This window comes from Acanthopagrus latus, chromosome 8 (assembly GCF_904848185.1).
Source record: "Acanthopagrus latus isolate v.2019 chromosome 8, fAcaLat1.1, whole genome shotgun sequence".
Classification (NCBI taxonomy): Eukaryota; Metazoa; Chordata; class Actinopteri; order Spariformes; family Sparidae; genus Acanthopagrus; species Acanthopagrus latus.
Window position 1 is genome coordinate 11607855 of NC_051046.1, and position 19763 is coordinate 11627617.

Consider the following 19763-nt stretch of genomic DNA (forward strand, 5'->3'; position numbering starts at 1 on the left):
CATCTGTTCTTGTGCTTGATTTTCGTGTTTGTGTGTGGATGAATCATACCAGAGGTGGAAAAACCAGTCAATGCAGATTCTTTATTATATACTGTAAAATCAGAACAAGAGTTGCAAGTAAAGAAGAAGTTTGACAGATAAAAAATGAACCCTTCCATGCATGAATAGTTTTTTTTTTCTTGATGTTTTCTCTTAACTCTTAAACAAGTGAAAAATCATGTAAATAACCTTTTTTTCAATATGCTGTGTGCTGTGTTCAAGCAATTACGTAAATGTCCACTGCAGCAGAAAAATCAGTGTATCAAAGGTATAAAACGTTTATCCAGGAATGACTGTTAAGAATTTGGCCACCGGTTGTATTCATACTCTAAACAAATAGAGGGCAGTATATCGCTTCAGTATAACTTCAGCTGCCGTTATTTATTAAATTCAGTTTTCTTTGCAGCTAGCAAGTTCGTATAGACCTTTTTTTCACAGCAGCCATATTGACATGAACTAGACGGTAAACAGTTAGCATGCTAGCTTCAGCAGACACATAGAAGTCTTTGAAGTCGTGTCAAAACGTATTTCTTTACATTCTGTCGATGATTGTCTCATTTTTGGATGTTTAAAAAAAACAAAATAAGAAACGTTCGAAATACTTTTCATCAGATTTCAATTATATTTACGCTGTACATCTTTTCAATCTGTGAGGAAAAATACATCCATCCACTCCAGGGAATGTGTGATTGCAACATTATTCATCCTAAATAATGATCAAATGAGCTCGTATTTAGATAAAATCTTGAGAAAGTTTAATACTGCTGCTAATTCTCTCATAATTATGTCTAGGTAATAAATCTTTAAATGTGTAATGTTCAGTGTAGTGGACCAATGTATTTTCAATCACACACACAAATTCCCATGAAAAATCTGGAAAATCTGGAAAAAAAGTATTTTTAAGCATCTAATTTAGTTGAAAAACTACTACTTTTCTGAGAATAAGTGGATTTAATAGTTATTCCAAGGTATCTGTCGCATGTTGTTATACCTGCACTATTTTGAATTTATGATGCCATAGCTCTAAACGACGAAGAGACACAAAGATAATAATCAAACGCAATCATGGGCAGGGCTTTGGGGGATCTGACGCCTTCTTATTGGGTGCGATGCTCCAGTTTAAACGTTTAAAATGGACACCATGCATGAAAGGGTTAAGCGCATTACATCATCATCCTCGGTTACACAAGATTTTTCTTTCATCTGTCATTTTTTTGATTGTTCAAACTGTATCACGTGATAAATAAAGAAAAAAAAATCACTTTAAATAACTCACAATCAGTGTTTATAATCGTATTTATAACACCATGCCACTGCTGTTCAGGTAACTGTAAGGCAATGTAGAGAAAAGTCCTGCACAGAATGTAAAAAGAGTGAATTACAACACCGACGATAAGAAAGAGATAATTCCCACACTATCAACTAGATTATAAAACCACACAGATACAATCAATGTATGATGCAGAAGTTGAGAAAAAAAAACATCATCACTCCTTCAAGGTACAGAAAGAGAAGAAATCATTTATGGAGATAAGCATCGAGCCAGAGGTCCCCTGAGTTCTTCAGTGACCTGGAAGAGATAACAAGAATCAGTTCATCTATAATATCAATCTATCAGACAGGTGACCGGCCACTCTTCTTTGTCCTGCAGGAAAAACGGTCTTGAAGAAAGTTATATCTTGTAAAACAAAACACATTTTGTCTTCAGTTGCACTTTAACTTAATAAGTCAGTTCAAGAAGTCTGAAGCCTGAAGTCAGACTGAAAACACAACATTACCTCAGAAGAACTCCTGCTTGCAATACTTTTAAAAATATTTTACAAACCGCCTGAAGGAAACTTCAGTCACTGTTTTACATAATCCTTGGAAAGTGTTAATGTTATCACTTTGACCTTTTCTCCTGTCTTTGTTTACTACTGTGTTTACATTGTGTTGCTATTATGAAATAAAATGTTTTCTAGAATCTGACATTTTTTCATGTGATTGTTCTTTATGTGATACAGCTGTTTTTTGCTGTCTTGGCCAGGGCTCCCTTTAAGAAGAAATCTCAACTGGTTAAAAAAAAGTAAAAGTAAAACTTCTTTTCAGTCTCTGTGACCTGTAGAATCCAAGGAGCCCTTTATAAAACTATTTAAATGTGTTTTTTGTCACAGCATGTTGATATTAGATATTAGAAAAAAAAACTCCAACATGTTTTGACTGAAATGTTATGTCAAGACATTTTCATAGTTTATAGAGTGAGAGTGCCTCAGAGTTATCTTGAGACCTTTCTGAATTTGAGTTCAGGAAAAAATCATATTTAAATCAGCTAGATCTGGATTTTATTTGTATCCACATCAATTTTGTACTCATCTTTACTACCATTTTTGTTGTCTAAATCCATGTATTATTCCCTGAGAAATTCACAAAAGTGTTGAGAAACCACACAATGTTACACAAAGAGAGAAACCAGAAGTAAATGGGGTCTATAGTAGTTTGTGTGTAATCCCTCTCACAAACCAACCAACAAACTGCCACTGATGAAAACATAAACTGTATTTTGTGGCTTTTGACAATCTCAACGTGTCTCATCGTGGCGGTAAATAACGTGATACTGTCATCACCGGACTTACCTGATAACGTCGACGATGCCCTGCCACATTGTTTTCACCTGGTAAGGGATCCCATGTTTCTCACACAGTGCGTGGACCAGCGGGGCCACCAGGTGGTAGTTGTGGCGCGGCATCGTAGGGAACAAACTTCAGAGACGAAAAGGGACAGATGGCAAACAGTCAGACGTAATAGCATCCAACAAGTCAACAGCTGGGGTTTAAATTACTGCTCAGTCCAGTGTAATGAAGGACGCCTGCCATAAACCTCCTACAGATGATGTGTTTTAAAAGCCTAAATCTTCCCTGTCTGGAACGCTGACTGCTGACTAATTAACATTGCACACTGGAGAATGCACTAATACACATGACACTCAGCATGTCTGGCTGCACAGTCACAGTTTGTAATGAATGCTGCTGCTTGTTAAATCATTGGTAAAATGATTTTCAGTATTTCCTCACACTAACTTCAGATTCGCTTCGCTACACAACACCTGATGAGGCTGCCTGTGTGCTGCTGGAGCTTTAAGAGATATTTGGATGGTCTCTTATTGCTTTGTTTTATTCAAGGATAATTTCAGTGCTTTGACCGAAGCCGGCATGTCAGTACTGCAGCTCCATCCCTACAAACAGGTGAACACACTATTCCCGAGTCCTCAGACTCAACACAGACTCACTGGTGCTCGATTTGAAAGTTGAGGTGTCCGCTGAACCAGTCGTTGAAGACGGACTTCTCAATGTTGCAGGTGGCTTGTAGCTAAAGCGGAGGGAGAGACAAAGAGTGCAGGTGAGACAACACGTCAGCAGCACCTGCAGGTGGCTGTGGGGAGTGTTTGGAAATAAAGCAGGCACCTGCATGGTCAGCCAGTCGTGGTGCTTCTCGTGGTCGATGTCCATTGGCAGATGATTCATCTGAGTCACCCAGACAAACCAGTGACTCTCCAAAAACCTGCCATTCATAACAATACAACGCCAGAAGTGAATAATGTGTTTAAACCATGTGATCAAGGTGTCAACTTTCTAACTCCTTTACTTTCTCCTCCATCATGTCTTCTTAGTAACACTTAATATTTAGGTCCATGTAAAATGCGTTGCTACATAGGTTATATGGACTTACAAGTCCTCATTAGGTGCTTATTAACATTCATAAGCTTATTTACATGTTAATAACAGCCTCATCATGTTTCGTATGATTGTTTACAATAGCATAACAAACACATTGATTGCGTTTAACCAACTTAACTATTATGTAATTGTTAAACGTCTTAAAATGTTGCCAACATTTCTCAAGTGTTCATAAATGTCTCATAAATGAAAAATAAACTTGCTATTAATGCTATAATTAACATTTATAAAGTCATATCTATGTATATAAGCAACAATTAAGGAGTTAAACAAGCATTTTCACTTATTAATTAATGTTTATTTCAAGGACTTTCATTTTTCTTGCTTTTTACTGTAAGTTTCAGTAACAATGAATCCTGTTTAAAAATGTTTCACTGTCTATCATTTAGGGCACTCAGAGCATGTTAGGTTAAACTGTGGGTGAACAGATATTTCCATTAGTTTGATGAGAGTTCAAAGTTTCATTTTGGTTGAAAAGTCTGATGTTTAGTGAATAGGGTGAAAGGTTTGGGGGTGGAGTACACGATGGAGACGTTTGGTTCAAAAACCGATCAATCATCGATCATTTAAAAGCTCTCAACTGATCCTTAAGTTACAAGACATAAACACTTATTAGAGCACGTCTAAATTCACCTGACGAAGCTGATGAGCGCCACTGAGCCAAACAGGCCGTACAGGGGAACGTAACAGCACAGGTAGCGCAGGTAGTAAGACATAGACCAGGCCAGATCCTTCCCAAGACAAGAACAATGGTATGATTAATACAATATGCCACATTGTCTATTTCACTATAATGCTTATTGTCCATCAATACACTGCACTATTATTAAGACTATCAGCCTGCATGTAACCTGACATATGGAAAACAAGACCTGAAGAGAGCGTCTTACCACCCAGTCGTGACGGGAAATCATGGTGCGAATAATCTGAATGTGGAAGTAAACTGGAATGAGGAGCGGCGGTCCGACTAAAAGAGAGGAAGGCAATGATTATCTCTGCGCAGTTTTTTTTAAAATAGTTTCACTCTTTTTAAATGACTCCAAGAAAACATACCGAGGAGAAAGTACTGGTGCTGGTGATGATAGGGCAGATATTTGATCTTCTTAATGCCGTACTGTAACAGACAGGACGATGCAGTCAGAATGAGCAGCTGGTTAGCGATTTACTAGATTAAACTGGATGCTGAAGATCAGATTCATGCGACTTGCCTCGACTGGCTGAGTGTCTCCGAGCACAAAGATGTGCAACATGTTGACATCAGGGTCCTTGCTGAAGATGTTGGGTTTAGCGTGATGCTGGAAATGCCGATGATTCCACCAGTTGGCAGAGGCTCCCTAAGAAAGCAACGTTTTAATATCCGCGTAAAACTCTCAGAGAGGAATTATCGATCGAGAATACAAATAACCTTTAAATGACCGATGACAAACTTGTGCAAAATGTGATTCCAGCTGGACTTCTTGAAGACAGACAGGTGGCCGAAGTCGTGCTGCAGCCAGCCGGCCTGCGCCTAGGGGGGAATTGGAAGAGAAACGTTGGAATCCGTCTGCAGCAGAATGTTACTCATTGTTAGTTTAGAGATAACGACGCTGGGAGTCACCTGAGCAGTTGCCAGGATGATCGATATCAGAAACGTCAGTGTCCAGCTGGTTCCCCACAGCCAGATGATGAGCCAGGCGAGGGCCTCCAGCAGCAGGATGTGACCCAGGTGGAGGCAGAAGAACAGCGGCTGAGCTCGGAACAGACCGTCGCTCTCCGCCTGCACGCGTAAAGTGTGGAAATCCCGAATGACCGCCGCCTGCGAGCGGGAGAGGAAGAAACAGACAGTTTTCAGGAAAAAAAGGCATGCTGTAATATCATTTGATGAGGTACAGCAGCAGGGCTCGGGGTGTTAAGGTGTTTTGAGTTATTTAACAGCTAATGAAACACGAGTGTCCAGAATCTCAGACGTGTCCGAGCACTGTAAGACTCATGAATAACGAAACGGATCCGTGAATATCTGACCTTCTCCTTTTCCTATGGTCTTTCTGAACATGATGTTCATCCTGCCACCCTGTCTCGCTGACACTAAAGACGCTAAAGCTGCTGCATGAATGAGAGTTTGGAGTTTCACACGAGGAATCACAGACGTATCTCACATTTTTATTTCGGTCCTGGCTGGGCTCCGTCGCTGCCAGCTCTCCAATCAGCAGAGGCTTCAGAAACTTCCGCACAAACTTCAAATCAGGGTGAAAAGCAGTGAACGCCTCCTGGAAGACAGAAATACGAAGTCCTGTCAATACAATGCAGTCAGTAAACAGTTTTGTACATTTATCAGAAGCTCAGAACATTTACTGATGTGAAAATGGCAATGCTACAACACTATGGTATTCATTTAGTTTCGTATCGTATTGTATCATATTGCGTCACATCGTATCGTATGGCATCGTTTCATATAATATTGTATCATTTCATTAACGTATCATTTCATTAACCTATCATTTTATATTGTATCACATCTTATAATGTATCGTATTGTAAGCAGTATTTCACTTAGCTATGGCTGGTTGTGGAGGAGCTGCTTTACTTTACTAAGAACTTTATATGCAGTTGGGTGTTTTTCCAACCAACCATGTGACCCTCCAAAGAGACGTTTGATAAATATAAGGGGTTGTAGATGATTGATGGGACACAAAAGGAGAAAAAACTAAGTTCTGCTGCACATTTTTCATGATTTTTCCAGAATATTTTCTTTGTTGTTAAATATTGGATCCCTGGCCTTCCTTTATCTCTAAATCATACTTTTTGAGACTTTAAGATGGAAAAATGTGTTTTTGGTTGAATAAATAACAACTCCTAGACATTTGAAATGTGACAAGGTGGCAGGCAGAAGTGTGGCAGGTTTGTCGGCATGAACACCACAGTTTTATTATCTTTGACTATGAACACAGCTTACAAGCTTCCTTAGAAGAAGGCACGCATGTGACTCGCGTTCAAAAGCACCGCTGTTTAATTTGGAACCGGTTCAGAATCGGAGCACGTTCTTGATTCCCATCCCTACTACAGATAAGAGAGAGACTTGTGCAACGTCTCTTCTGATCCGGGCATCGATACAAGAAATTGATTATCTCAGAGGTATATCATCAAGATGGAATTGGGTGATTTTGGACCGGTTCTCAATGGTTCTGGTTCTGTATGTAATATAGTAAAAGACACAATAATTTTCTCTTACATGGAGTTGAAAGTGACATTTATGAACAACAACAAAAGCCACTTACATTCACAGAGAGGTGTAATTCAGGCTTTATGATAATAATAATAATAAAACAATTGTGTTACCGTGGCATCCTCTCCAGCATAGTGGTTGATGACCCGGAATCCTCCCGGGTGCCTCTTGGCCCACTTTGTGACGTTGTAGACCTTTCGATCTATCACCAGCCACTGGTCATTCCTGCTGCTGTGGCTCTGCACCTCCTCCCAGGTGTAAACGCCACCAGCTCGCCTGCTGCCCGGCTCCCCTGGCTCCGTGAGCTGGCCTCCGCCTCCCATCCTCAGTGCTGTCTCTGGCCTGGATCCACCGGTCCTGCTGCACACTGAAAGATCCAGACGGCCCCAAAGTTTAACACCTGGACGTGAAAATGATCCGCTTAACACCCCGCCGACGGTCTGCAGGCACACAGTGTGCAGAGGGAGAGGAGGAGGATTTTAACCTGTTGCTCTGTTTTACTTTAACCACCCAGCTGATTGAGACACAAGAGAAGTGAGACAAAGAGCGGGGGAACATCTTCACTAATAATTCATGGTGAAATCCGACAACGAGGAGGCTGCTTTGATGAGGCGGGGCGGATTTTTTTTTTTTTTTCATACACACATATGAAGGGATCACCATTTGTCTGTGTCGACATGCACACAGTCAGATGATTCAATTCCGGAAATAATCTATAATTAGCTTGTTTGCGCGTCGGAGACTATTCATTTTATACAGCAGCGCGTGTCAGCAATAAGTCGCATCCATCAGAAAAAGGACACAAAGCAGACATTTTAAACACCGACACTGTCTGTCGAATAGCGTTTATCGTCCGTGGATCGATGAATTCAGCATAAAAATCGCAGATGGCAGGGGGAGACAGGCGCTCCAGGCCCGCTGCATGCGTGAAGATGATGTGAAAAAAATTAATATATTTCAGACTTACAGTGTCCAGATTTTCGGCTGCTCCTCTGCTCGGGTTTGTTTTTTTTCCCCTATCGTTCACTCACATTAACACACCGCCTCACTTATATGCGCCCCCGATGCGTTCACTGTCCATTTTTAATCGTGCACATCCCCAAAATTCATCCTCTGTCTTGCCCCCAGTGTGTTCACGGACTCATTCACCCACTCATTCAGTACAAATTCCGAGCCGATCATTCGAGGGTTTCTGGGCCAATCGGCGTACAGTATATCCTGGACCACCGGCTGATGTGCAATAGGCTCAATAAACGGCTCATCTGAATATTACACAGAGCCCTGTGCGCTCAGACGGAAACAGTCTGCGGGAGCACGTCGCTTGTACACTTTCCCTCAATTACAGCCTCACAGCGGAGGAAGAAGTGGGCTGCTCGGGTAAAAACAGCAAATCCCACAGTGGTCTGTTGTGTTGCAGTCAAAATCTGCATCAGAATAAACTCTACGAAATAAAAGTGACTATGAGAGAAATTCCAGGAGCATGCGCATGACCGCTGACGCGTTAAAGGGGCACTATGTAAGTTTTGGAGAATTTTAATGTTTATCATGTTAATGGGGTACTGATACAAACTTTTCCATAACCGAATAGACAAGCTGTTCTCAGAGGAAAGTAATGTCTACAAAACACTGTTGGAAAATAGAAAGGTGGCAGGGTCCGCCACATGTAAATAAAGAAAAAAAGTTGTACTGACCTTTAACTTAGTTTTATTTGGTTTGTTGCCATAAAAAGCAGTCGATTTTTGTGACCACATGCCCTTTTCCATATATGTACATCTGGACATCTGGACAAGCTGCCCAGTTCAATTCTTGGAAAAGCAATATGGACATTTGACCACCTTTCCTTATTCCCAGTGGAAAGGGGGTTCAACGGTGACTATTGCTCGTCTGTAAGAGCTTTGTGGAGATGTGTGATGTCTGTGATAGACATCCTGTGATGTTTATTCCCAGGAACATTAATATGTTCACCTCAGCTCCACTGACGTAGACGGGGGAGTTTTGTCTTTGCCCCCTTTTTTCTAAAGTCAACCGTTAAGCTCTTTGGTTTGCAAGCTTTTTGATTTCCTTCCAATATGAGCTCTCTGATCTTTGATTACAGTGTGGCCGATGATGGTAGTGGCGCCTGCATACTTCATAATAGAGTTTGCTTGATGCCTGGGTGTGCAGTCATGGGTGCACATAGTGACAAGAAGGGCGCTGAGCACACAGCCCTGGAGGGCTCCACAGAATAAGTGTGACTGCCAATCCTAACTGTCTGGGGTCTGTTTGTGAGGAAGTCCAATATCCAACCGCAGAATGTTGTACTCAGGCCTCAAGCGTTTTGTATTCAGTACTGAGCTGAAATCAACACAGCACTGTGATGTAGCTATTCTTAAGACTGAGTGGAGGGCAGTGGAGATGCCTGAACAGGACAATTACAAAGGTCAGAGCCAAGTCTGATCCATGGCGAGGCCTCACCATGGATCAGACTTGGCTCTGACCTTTGTGATGACCACAAGGCATTCCTGGCGGATCCCTTGAGTGATGCCACTTGATGGGATTGGGATTTCGGGAAGGCTAGGTTGACCCCTTGAACTCTTTGTCATGTTCCTTGTGCATGGTCAAAGTGCCATCCACATGAATGCCTGGACCCAAGGTTTCCAGGAGTTAACCGTTGATCGTGAAACCTTGTCTCTTAAAGATGTTTATCATACTTTGCCAGATAGCACATCAAAACATTATTTCTCATTACTAACAAATTCAAAACATGTTTCAAAAAGCACAGAGTAAGAGTGGTGTTGGTTGAATGCCAAATAATTTGAAATCCTGCCCACGCTCCCAGGTTAAATTCCAGGTTACGGGCTTCATACTACCAATGGTTACAATGGTGCCATGCCAAGTCCAGCTACAATGCCTATAAAAGTTTCCATCCCCTTTGATGTCATCAAAGGGGATTTTTACAATATTAAATTAAAGTAAATTGAAAGGATATGTTCATCCAACAATCAATATCTACTTACACTCTGGTGACGTTTTGTCATGCACAAAACACATCTGGAGCGTTACAAAAGAACAGTGTTGCAGCATTCTCGTAAACAACTGAATAAGATCGGAAATGTATTTTTAAGGCATTATCTACACTGTTTAAAAAGCCAAAATCTGCACTGTAGCTGCCAAGCTAAAAGGGTTCCTGTGCAGTCTCTCTGAAGTGGGAGCACAATCGCACCTTCCGTCAAGGGTGTAAATAATGTCTGTTATTCAATTGCCTAAAATTCAATTTGGGATCGCAGGGCTCGAAGACTTGGATTGTGCCAGACAAGTTGTATGGAGCCAATTTATTTGTTTATTTTCACATTTTATAACAAGTCTCTGGCTACTTTTTTTCATATGAAGCTCTACAAATGTTTTGTGGACGATAGAACTTAACCTGACCTTCTCTGGACATGGGGGTGACTAAATGATAATTTTTAAGTGAACTTAACCTTAATGTCATTTTTGTTTGGGATTTTTTTAGGCAACGCCACTTAAATGTCAAAGTGAAAATAAAACACCAGTCTGCAAAATTATCTGAAATCTTATTTGATTGATTTGAAAAACACGTCTTCATGTAGGCTATAATGCAATGAATAATGTGTTATTATACATATACTGTATGATTGTTGTCCGCATGTTTTGACACATCTAACTGCTAAATATTTGCATTTGTGCTCAAAAGAAAGAAGCAAATATTTGCTCTGTCCTCACAATATATTACTATATGAACATTTTATTTTTGTACAAATTCAAGCACATTTGGTGGAAAACGTACCATTAACAAAAGTAATTAAGTAATTAAGCCATTTATTGAAATCATAAATGTTTTTAGCTTTTACAGCTGAAGATAACAAGACTGAAGCGTTTATGATACCTGTTACCATCTTAACATTGATAAATATATTATGACTGGTCTGGTGCAGTTCCGTCCTCCACCATCAGATGTTGCAGTTGTGTTCCTTTATTCAGACGCCTTCCTTGTCCTGATTTAAACCAGAGGATGCAACGGCAGAAACCATTACAGTCTTGTGATGATGAACAATGTCGTATCACCCAAATGAGTAAAATCTCATCATTATTCATGGGTTTCTTTCGGTACATGAAAAAGGACTGACCATTTCTGCTTTAGTTTAGTTTTTCTTTTATTGTGTGTTAGTTGGTATTTCCATATGTTTTCCATATGTTTCCATAATTGTTGGGACACGCAGCGCTTCATCACACATTCACCTCAGCCGTCACATCCATCCACCGCCCAAGGTCTCTGTCTGCCTCTCTGATGCTTACAGTCCATTGTGTCATTTCAGGGTCATTTCAATGCGGTGCAGAAATTTGCAAATCAGCTCTTTTGGTCCTCAGCATATCAGACAGGATTATCCTCAAGCAGCGTGCAGCCTGTCTCCCTGTTTGTCCGCTTCTTCTGCCACAGCTCATCAGGCTGACAGAGGAGCTGTACATCTGACCCCAGCAGCTTTTCAAGGCTTTTCTTCATTATCACATCCAACAAAACAGGCTGTCAATCAGAACGCCTGTCTGCTGTTGTCCAGGATTCAATCAGGTCAGAGGTGGAGAGAGAGACCCAATATATCTGTGACATTTTGAGACATTAGTACCTTGTCTTAGTATTTTCATTGTGGGAAGATTTCAACTCTCCTGCATGACTGATGGAAATGATACACTTACTCTGCTACATTTATCCAAATGCTGAAACTTTCAAGTTAGTTTTTGGAGATTACAGTTATATATTAACGCTAGTTGGCCCTCAGCTGTAGTCTGTGCTGTGTGATCACGTGGAGGTTTTTGACTGAGGCACAGGCGGCATTAGATGACACAACAGTCGATTTCTGTCGCCACTAGTCCTCTGATTTTGGTTTGCTGTGTTTTAAGATCTTGACCGGGCGAGCACTTGCATTTGTTTTGGAACTAAGTAAAAGAAAGAAGCAATTCATTTAATGTTTTTTTTTGTTTGTTTTTTCAGTTGTTTAACATTTTAAAACAAGTCCCCATCTGCTTCAGCTGTTTAGGAGAATGCTGCAACCCTGTTTTACTGTGAAGCTCTAGAGATGTTTTGTGGACTACAAAACTTCACTTAACTTTCCACCGACAAGTGGCTGAGAAGATGACAACTACATTTCCATTTTTGGGTGAACTCACCCTTTAAGAGTAACTATAATAATAACGCAGAAACATCCAGTCTTCTCACTGACTGTCTCCTTTGCTCATGTAGCTCATAAGGAGGTATACATATTCATTGAAGACCATTTCATAACCAGTTAAAAGCGCCTTGTATTGTTTTTAAGTAAAGTAGCACTTAAAAGCACCAAAGCACTCAAATAGCAAAAGCACTCATTAAGTAGAAGAAGTGCTCCTTCATTGTTTGTTTGTTTTCTGGCGTTTCAATGGCTTTATTCAATGGAGCCGCTGAAGAGGGACAGGAAGAGGGATGAGAGAGGGGGGATGAATGCAGCAAAGGACCAGAGGTCTGATTCAAAGCCTGGGCTGCTGCAGCGAGGACACAACCTCTGCACACGGGCTGCACGTTCCACCAACTGAGCTACTGAGGCATTCATGTTATAATATTGTTGTCTGTATCTTCAAAATAACTTGTTACAAAAAAAACCTCCAAAGAATTGTAGTAAAGTGAAAATATGTCCCCTCGTAACTGAAGCATAAAAACAAACTCCCGGAGTAATTTTCCCCTTGAAGTAGGATACTCTATTTTAAATGCCCAAACTTACATTCAGTCCCTTGCTCTCTACTCTGAGTATGCTGTTGTAATGGAGTATTCTGTCATTGCTATAAGAAGAAGAGGAAGTGAGTATTCCTCCACAGGATAAAGTCAGCTCGTGCTTTAACTGCTGTTGTCCTTGTGTTTAAAACTTCCTCTGGGCTCATCAGATTTTTGGTGCTATTTTGAGCCACAGTGTAAGAATATATTACATAGTCGTGTCACATTCATTCAGATCTTTAGTGGGATTTGTTATGTATGTATCTATCCATCTATCTGAGGTGGAGTCAATTACATTTGTATGATTCCTACATCTGCCTCATACTGGACGCTGTGAGTGTTGGAATCAGTTTACAGGGTTTTGTTTTTTTTTTTTGGTATTTTGTCATCTGTCCTGCGTCCAAGCAGAAAGATACACATGAAGTCTGTCGTCACAGCTTTTTTTAACTGGTCAATAAAAACCTGCTGAAGCTGAAACAAACCAGCGCTGGAGTCACCATGTTTGGTGTGTCCAGGAGACTGTGTGATCATTACTGGTCTCTCACACTGTATTTGCATTTTACAAATAAATGTAGAAAGAGACTTAGAAATATTCTGAGTAAAGCCAAAAGTCAAACTCCAGAGTACTTCTGGATGGATATAGATATAATGGACATTAGTTTCCAACAGTGTGTATGTTTATTTTTAATGCTTTATTTGACGGGTGAGAAGCTTAAAACTTTATTAGATGATGCCTTGGCAAAGTTAACAGATAGAGAAAGAACTACACAGACATCAGACAAAATGACGATTGGAATAGTCAAGCAAATACAATATATACATATTATACCAAATATGAATACCCATTCATATTTAATTAACTATACATTGATTGAGAAATCAATGAATAAATGAACTATTTACACTGACCTACACACTGCATGCATACAGCATATGTAATATTATAACAGGAACACAGTTTGTGTGTATGAAAGCCTACTAGATGAAAGGCGAAAGTTGATTCTCATTGGCATAACTCTTTTATGGATTTGAAATATTTAAGTTAAAGGTGCATTACATGGTTTTGAGGAAGATCTGTCAATCGAAAGAGAAAGATCTTCAGTGACTGACTTTTATGCCTTAACAAACTAAAATAAACAAACTGTTAAACTGAACTTAAACACAGTTTCATACTGTTTTACTTTGTTTATACTTTGTTTCATTCACTTATGGAAAAACATAAATACTGAGTTTGTGTTATTGTCTCATTAATATTGTAACTATCAGAATTCTGAGTTTGGATTCCTTCTCCACAACTACATGGTGCAACTTTAAGTGCAAACTAGCTGGAAATCCAGAAATGCTGACTCCAAAACTTGCTTTCACTATAAATGTATATTCCAAATGAAGATCTACAGATGTTTTATGTTTGTTGCTGTGCATTGTCACATATATTCATATATATAATCAGATATCCTCTGATAAACTCTGCAGGCAGACTTTTCAAAATAAGATGTATCTGAATAAGCAAATATAATTTCATTGACAAAAAGAAACAATTTCAATATTAACTGCTTTTTTTTTTTTTGGTTGTTTGTTTTTTAATACGCGATCGGAGGGAAAGTTATTTGTAGTGTACTCTTAACACACACCCACATCACCACCCACACACACACACACACACACACACACACACACACACACACACACACACACACACACTGACCATGTGATATGAATGTCCTCTGCTCCGGTTCCACGGGGAGGAGGAGGAAGAGGAAGAGGGGGGAGGAGGAAGAGGGAGGCAGCAGTTTAATGTAAACCTTCTCACTGATGGTGCGGAGCGGCCAACATCAGGAGTCTCTCTCTCTCTCTCAGTCTGTCCGGTGCAGCAGGTTTTTCCTCCAGAATGTGCAATTTCTCCTCTTTCCTGCGCGGATTATAACTCCGGGAGACCTCGGCCTCTGATGGGGAGCAGCTGCATTAACTAGTGGACAGACTTCCATTAACTGCTGGCGGCCAGGTCACCGAGCTGCGCGCACTGTGGGCTCATCCACCGACACCCGGCGGGAGGAGCGACTATTAGTGTCCTAAAGTGGCACCTCGTTTTTTTCTTTCTTTTTTTTTTTCTGTCTTGTTTTTTTTTTTTTTTCCTTTCTCATAGACAGACTGGATCACGTGGACAGGTGACCTCGAAGCTGGCGCCTTATCTGTCTCTTAAAAGCCTGGAGGGAGTTAAAGAGGGTAAGGACTGCCAGAATTCAATTTCAGCTCAAAATTCAGCTGTACTTTGTTGAGCTCAACCCGCAGCGGCTGCACTATTACTATTATTATTACTATTACTACTACTATTACTATTACTACTACTACTACTATTACCACTACTATTACTCCACAGTTTGTTAGGTATTTTTCTGATGACGGGACGAATGGACACTTGACAGAACGCTGTGGCATGGCTGCAAGAGTGTCAATTGGCTGGGACCATGTTGCTGTTGGCAGCCTGTGGGTTCAGCAACCGAGCAGCAGCAGCAGCAGCAGCAGCAGCAGCAGCCTCCAAACTGAGGGTTAACTTGTCACAGACACTCCCTCGTCAAATGACTCTGTCCCCCTGACTCCTATGTGAGTCAGGGGGCTGCGGGCCACATCATGGGCAACTCCTCCAGGAAGGGTGAGGGAGAGGAAGGAGAGGAGGGAGGAGTGGAGGGAGGGGTGGAGGGCGAGGAGGCAGAAGTCACCGAGGAGAAGAAGAAAGAGGAGGAGGTGGAGGAAGAGCTTCCACTCGGGGTGGAGGAGTTGTTTGACAGCGGGGACCCCGTGCTGGACTTGAGCTACCGCAAATTTAAGCGTCTGCCGTCGCGCGTTCCTGGACTGATGCATCTGGAGAAGCTGTACGTTTGCGGGAACAGGCTGCGCACTCTGCCGGACAGCCTCTCCCAGCTGCAGGGTCTGCGGATACTCGCCCTCGACTTCAACAAGATGGAGGACGTCCCTCCGGCCGTCTGCCAGCTCACTAACCTCACTCGCCTCTACCTGGGCAGCAACAGGTTGATGAACCTCCCGCCTGAGCTGAGGAACCTGCAGAGTCTGCGCTGCCTGTGGATGGAGAGCAACTACTTCCAGAGATTCCCACGGGAGCTCTACGACCTGCCCAACCTCAAGTCCCTTCAGATTGGGGACAACCGGCTGAAGACGCTGCCCCCCGACCTCTGGCGTATGGAGTCTTTGAGAGGATTATGGCTCTACGGGAACCGCTTTGACACCTTCCCCAGAGTCCTGCTGCGAATGGAACACTTGGAGATACTGGACATGGACCGCAACAAGATAACAGAGTTTCCCAGCCTGAAGCGCCTCCACGCCCTGCGCCTCTTCTCCTACGACCACAACCCGGTGGACACCCCTCCCAAAGTTGGCGACGAGGTGCTCGTGGTCGGGGAGGGCGCCGCAGAGTTCTTGGAGGCGCGCGAGGCCAAGTTTGAGAGGCGACGTAAGGCCGCAGAGAAGGAGGCCGAGGAGCTGGCTCTGGCAGGAGAGGAGCCAGTGATTCACGGCATCCTGAAGAACAGCAGCTCCAACTCCAAACAGGCGGTGAACGAAGCTGTGGTGACTGTAGGGGACGCAGACTTTAAAGAGGACGAGGCAAAAGAGCAGGAAGAGGACACGGAGCTGCCAGTGACGGAGTACGACGGGGCTGAACTCGTGTATGACGAGGACGGGATCGAGTATGAGACGGAGGAGCTGATATGTGAGGGCGAGGGGTTTGAGTACGAGGGAGAGGAGCTGGAGTACGAGAGGGGTGACATGGACTATGAGTACGAGGAGCTGGAGGACACAGGGAGACAAGATGAAGGAGCATGAAGCAGGGCTGGGCGCAAAGGCCTTAAAATAATACTGCAATAATCTTAATAGAGCCGACACTCTATTTTAACAATACTGATATTAGGGTGTAAAAACTTTCAATATTGATATAATAGCTGGAATAACTATATTTTTTGCAGTGCTTCTTGAAATATACTCAAACACTTGTGACAAATATCCGTCACAGAGGCAGGATATTCAACTTTATTGTCTTAAAAGACATCAGTGCACTGAAACAGTAAACATGACGGGGAATTTATGATAATAAATGACCCCAAGAATCTTACTCTGCTTTTTAATGCAAAAAAAAACCCCAAACTTTTTTCATAATGGGGCATATTGGACAGCATAGACGCCAATACTGATAAATCATTGATGCATTTCACCAATATGGGAAAACTGATATCAGGTAGGCTTTAATTTATTGGCTGTATCGTGATACAAAATATGTATCTTGAAGCACTTCATGCAAGGACTGGGCCACAAAATCCAATTTCAAAATCATTTTTTGACCAAATCTTGATATCAATGTTGCAAAAATATTGTAGAGATAAGTTTTGACACTAGGCATGAGATGATATGAAAATGATGTGCCACGATGATCCTGTCCTACATACAGGTAATCGTGAGTCACGATTTTATCACGAAAATCGTCAAAATGTTCCTAAATCTAAAAAGCAAGAGCTGAAATTGCCCTTTAAACATACTGGAATCACTTAAACCTGACTTTTTTTGTTTTGTTTTGTTTTAGATAGGACACAATGATAGAATTTTAAATCAGTAATAATTTTTTTAAGTTAGGTGTCTTTTTTTCTTACGCAATAACCTATTCCTCTTATGACTTAGGATATCTCGATTCACCACAATAAATTTATTGTGTTTTTTATCGTCATCCATGATACGATCTTTTATCGTCTCATCTCTAATTGCTACACTAATTAACACATGGATATACTTAATTGAACTGGAATGGTCCTCGAGTGCATACCTCCGCAAACTTTTGTGCTCAGTCATAAATACCAGCCACGTAATATGCCTGATTTCTTTCATCAAGATCCATGCATCACTATTATTAACCTTAAACAAAAGTAATGAAAATGCTGAAAAGCAGCCTAACAAAGTCCTAGATCCATACCGCACAGTAGTGCATTGTTTAAAACCAGGGAAAGACAACACTGATATATGGTCTCATATCACGTAATGATGTAATATTGCCACTCTGCCCAGCCCTGGCATGGAGGACCCTTCATACATCCAGACTCAGATGATCTGCGGGCAGGTGGAGGTGGATGGAAAATCACAGGGGGAGCGGTGGGACTATCCTAACTGAGCTGCTAATTCCTAATTTATTGTTAACTGTGAAAATAAATGAGGCATTATGACACTGTAAACTGACAACACCTGCGACATCTCAATCAGCTGCAAATGACCAAAAAAGATCAGAGCAGGACTCAGGAGGAGTGTGTGGTTACGTGTGTGTGTGAGTAGTGAGTCTGTTTTACATTAGTGTTGTTTTCTGAGTGTACGCAGGAGACCGAGTCTCGCATTATTAAATATTAACTGAGCTGATGAAGTCACTGTCAATCATTTATGTGAAAGTATGTCTTAATTGGGAGCTGGTGAACGTGTCAGCGGCGGCGAACGTTTACACGACTGACTCACTGTAGTATTTCCACACGTCATGGCCTGTGTCTGTTTAACGTGCCTACCAGCGCACCTCACCTCGCCTCATTGCTATTTTTATAAACCGAGGCTGCATGTAAATGTGTGTATTGGATTTGGATTTACAAAATATTTATGACATGCTAAACACAACCCCTCCAACCCTTGTCAGTGTTGTGTAAGCAGTGGTGTGGGTGTCAGTGCCAAGAAGGAGATGGAGACAGGCAGGATGAATAGCTGGGGAGCCTCACCATAAAAGGTAAGTCCATAGGGAGGTCCGCACAGGAAATGGACTCAAGCAGGTGATTTTTTTACTCTGTGAAAAAGAAAACTAAAAGGCCCCTTCAGGTCAGAGTCTCCGGTCTGTCATGGCCTCTGTATACTCCTTTTTGTCGGTGACTACACCTCTCCTACCTCCATCCCCAACGTGGAGCAGGTCCGGCCCTTGTTCTCCTCTCATCTCTGCACTCATTATTCATGTGGGGCTCGTATGTAATCCAATCCTCTTTCCCTCCACGTATCTTTTTCTCACATCTCATTGAAAGTGTGAAATATTTATCCCCGACGCTGAAATATTTATGCTCGTTCTCGTGTGGCAGCGCGTCTCGACTCCTGTGTCTGTGCCGGGGAGACAGAACTCAAGCTGGGGATGTTTGCTTTTATTGGGACTGCAGATGTAAATTAGCCTAAGGCTAACTCTGGCGCAATGCATTAAATGCTTACATTTATGTTTTAATTGCACATTAAATTGCAAGTTGAATTGAATTGAATTACATTTATAAATGTGATATACAGTAATCTCCCTTTTTACATAAAACCATAGATTTTTGTATAAATGTCTCGTTAGAAAGTGTCACGTAGTTGTCCCGTCCAAAGCTGACATGCAATTTTCACCCCTATGCAGTGACAGTGCTAACATGCTAATGTTTAGCAATTGTAGCCTACTGTTTACCATCTAACATTTTCTAGTTAGCACTGAGAACAGTACCACTTCAGCAGCGACTGTCGTTAGGTTAGCATAAATGTCTGCACCAAAATTCATGGCAAGCCATTCAGTATTTGTTACATTTCACCTAAAACCAAATGTCAACCTGCTGGTGGAGCGAGAGGAATCACTCGGGTGATAGAGTCCAGTAGTTGTTAAGATATTTAAGTCTGGACCTGGAAGTGCTGGATCCTCACCTGACAGACCAACTCTTCCAGCTGCTAGCGTGGCTAAAATTTCCACAAAGATTTTTACTTCACGTTCTTCTCATGAAATCATCAAATATTTGACATTCATGAAACAAAACGATAAAAATTCCCCCAAACATGTTATTACACTGCTCAGCTCTGGAAGACGTATGAGCAGCTAATTAAACATGATCTACCATCTATACTTTGTTGGCACCAACAATTCTTTGCGGACACTTGGCGAGGTTTTATCTCTTGTTTTGACACCGCAGTCTTTGTGTTTATTTGACTTGATAATGTAAAACCACTGCCGTTTCTGAGCGCTGGCCCACAGTAGGTGTTAATATGGAGCCGCAGTATATGACACATGCTTTTGGAAATTCAATCCTTCTCCTCGGCCGGT

General features: G+C 41.6%; 2 protein-coding genes across 3 annotated transcripts; one reads left to right on the plus strand and one right to left on the minus strand.

The window, feature by feature from the left end:
• Positions 1-67: 67 nt before the first annotated feature.
• On the minus strand, positions 68-8384 carry fads2 (fatty acid desaturase 2). 2 transcript variants are annotated; one of them, XM_037105907.1, is made up of 13 exons: positions 7922-8384; positions 7068-7394; positions 5888-5998; positions 5350-5547; positions 5158-5259; positions 4961-5086; positions 4806-4866; positions 4643-4719; positions 4386-4483; positions 3480-3576; positions 3305-3384; positions 2652-2777; positions 68-1609 (listed from the first exon to the last, which is right to left on the minus strand). In XM_037105907.1, exons 2-13 carry the CDS (start codon positions 7275-7277, stop codon positions 1558-1560), a joined length of 1338 nt encoding a protein of 445 aa, XP_036961802.1. In that variant the 5' UTR covers positions 7278-7394; positions 7922-8384; the 3' UTR covers positions 68-1557. The 2 variants fall into 2 exon arrangements, with proteins under 2 accessions (XP_036961802.1, XP_036961800.1); XM_037105905.1 differs by having other exon boundaries at positions 7068-7321; positions 7922-8383.
• A 5869-nt stretch (positions 8385-14253) lies between these two features.
• On the plus strand, positions 14254-18196 carry LOC119025136 (leucine-rich repeat-containing protein 10B). Its single transcript, XM_037108509.1, has 2 exons — positions 14254-14911; positions 15066-18196. The coding sequence occupies exon 2, from the start codon at positions 15317-15319 to the stop codon at positions 16523-16525; it is 1209 nt and encodes a 402-aa protein (XP_036964404.1). The 5' UTR covers positions 14254-14911; positions 15066-15316; the 3' UTR covers positions 16526-18196.
• Positions 18197-19763: the final 1567 nt, after the last annotated feature.

Excerpts from the sequence above, each read along its gene's own strand:
- fads2 (XM_037105907.1), bottom strand. The coding sequence starts at position 7,277 with ATGGGAGGCGGAGGCCAGCTCACGGAGCCAGGGGAGCCGGGCAGCAGG. Across the intron at positions 4,720-4,805 it reads GCACCAGTACTTTCTCCTCG|TCGGACCGCCGCTCCTCATT; the intron begins GTATGTTTTCTT and ends CCTCTCTTTTAG. Across the intron at positions 1,610-2,651 it reads GGCATCGTCGACGTTATCAG|GTCACTGAAGAACTCAGGGG; the intron begins GTAAGTCCGGTG and ends TATCTCTTCCAG.
- LOC119025136 (XM_037108509.1), top strand. The coding sequence starts at position 15,317 with ATGGGCAACTCCTCCAGGAAGGGTGAGGGAGAGGAAGGAGAGGAGGGA.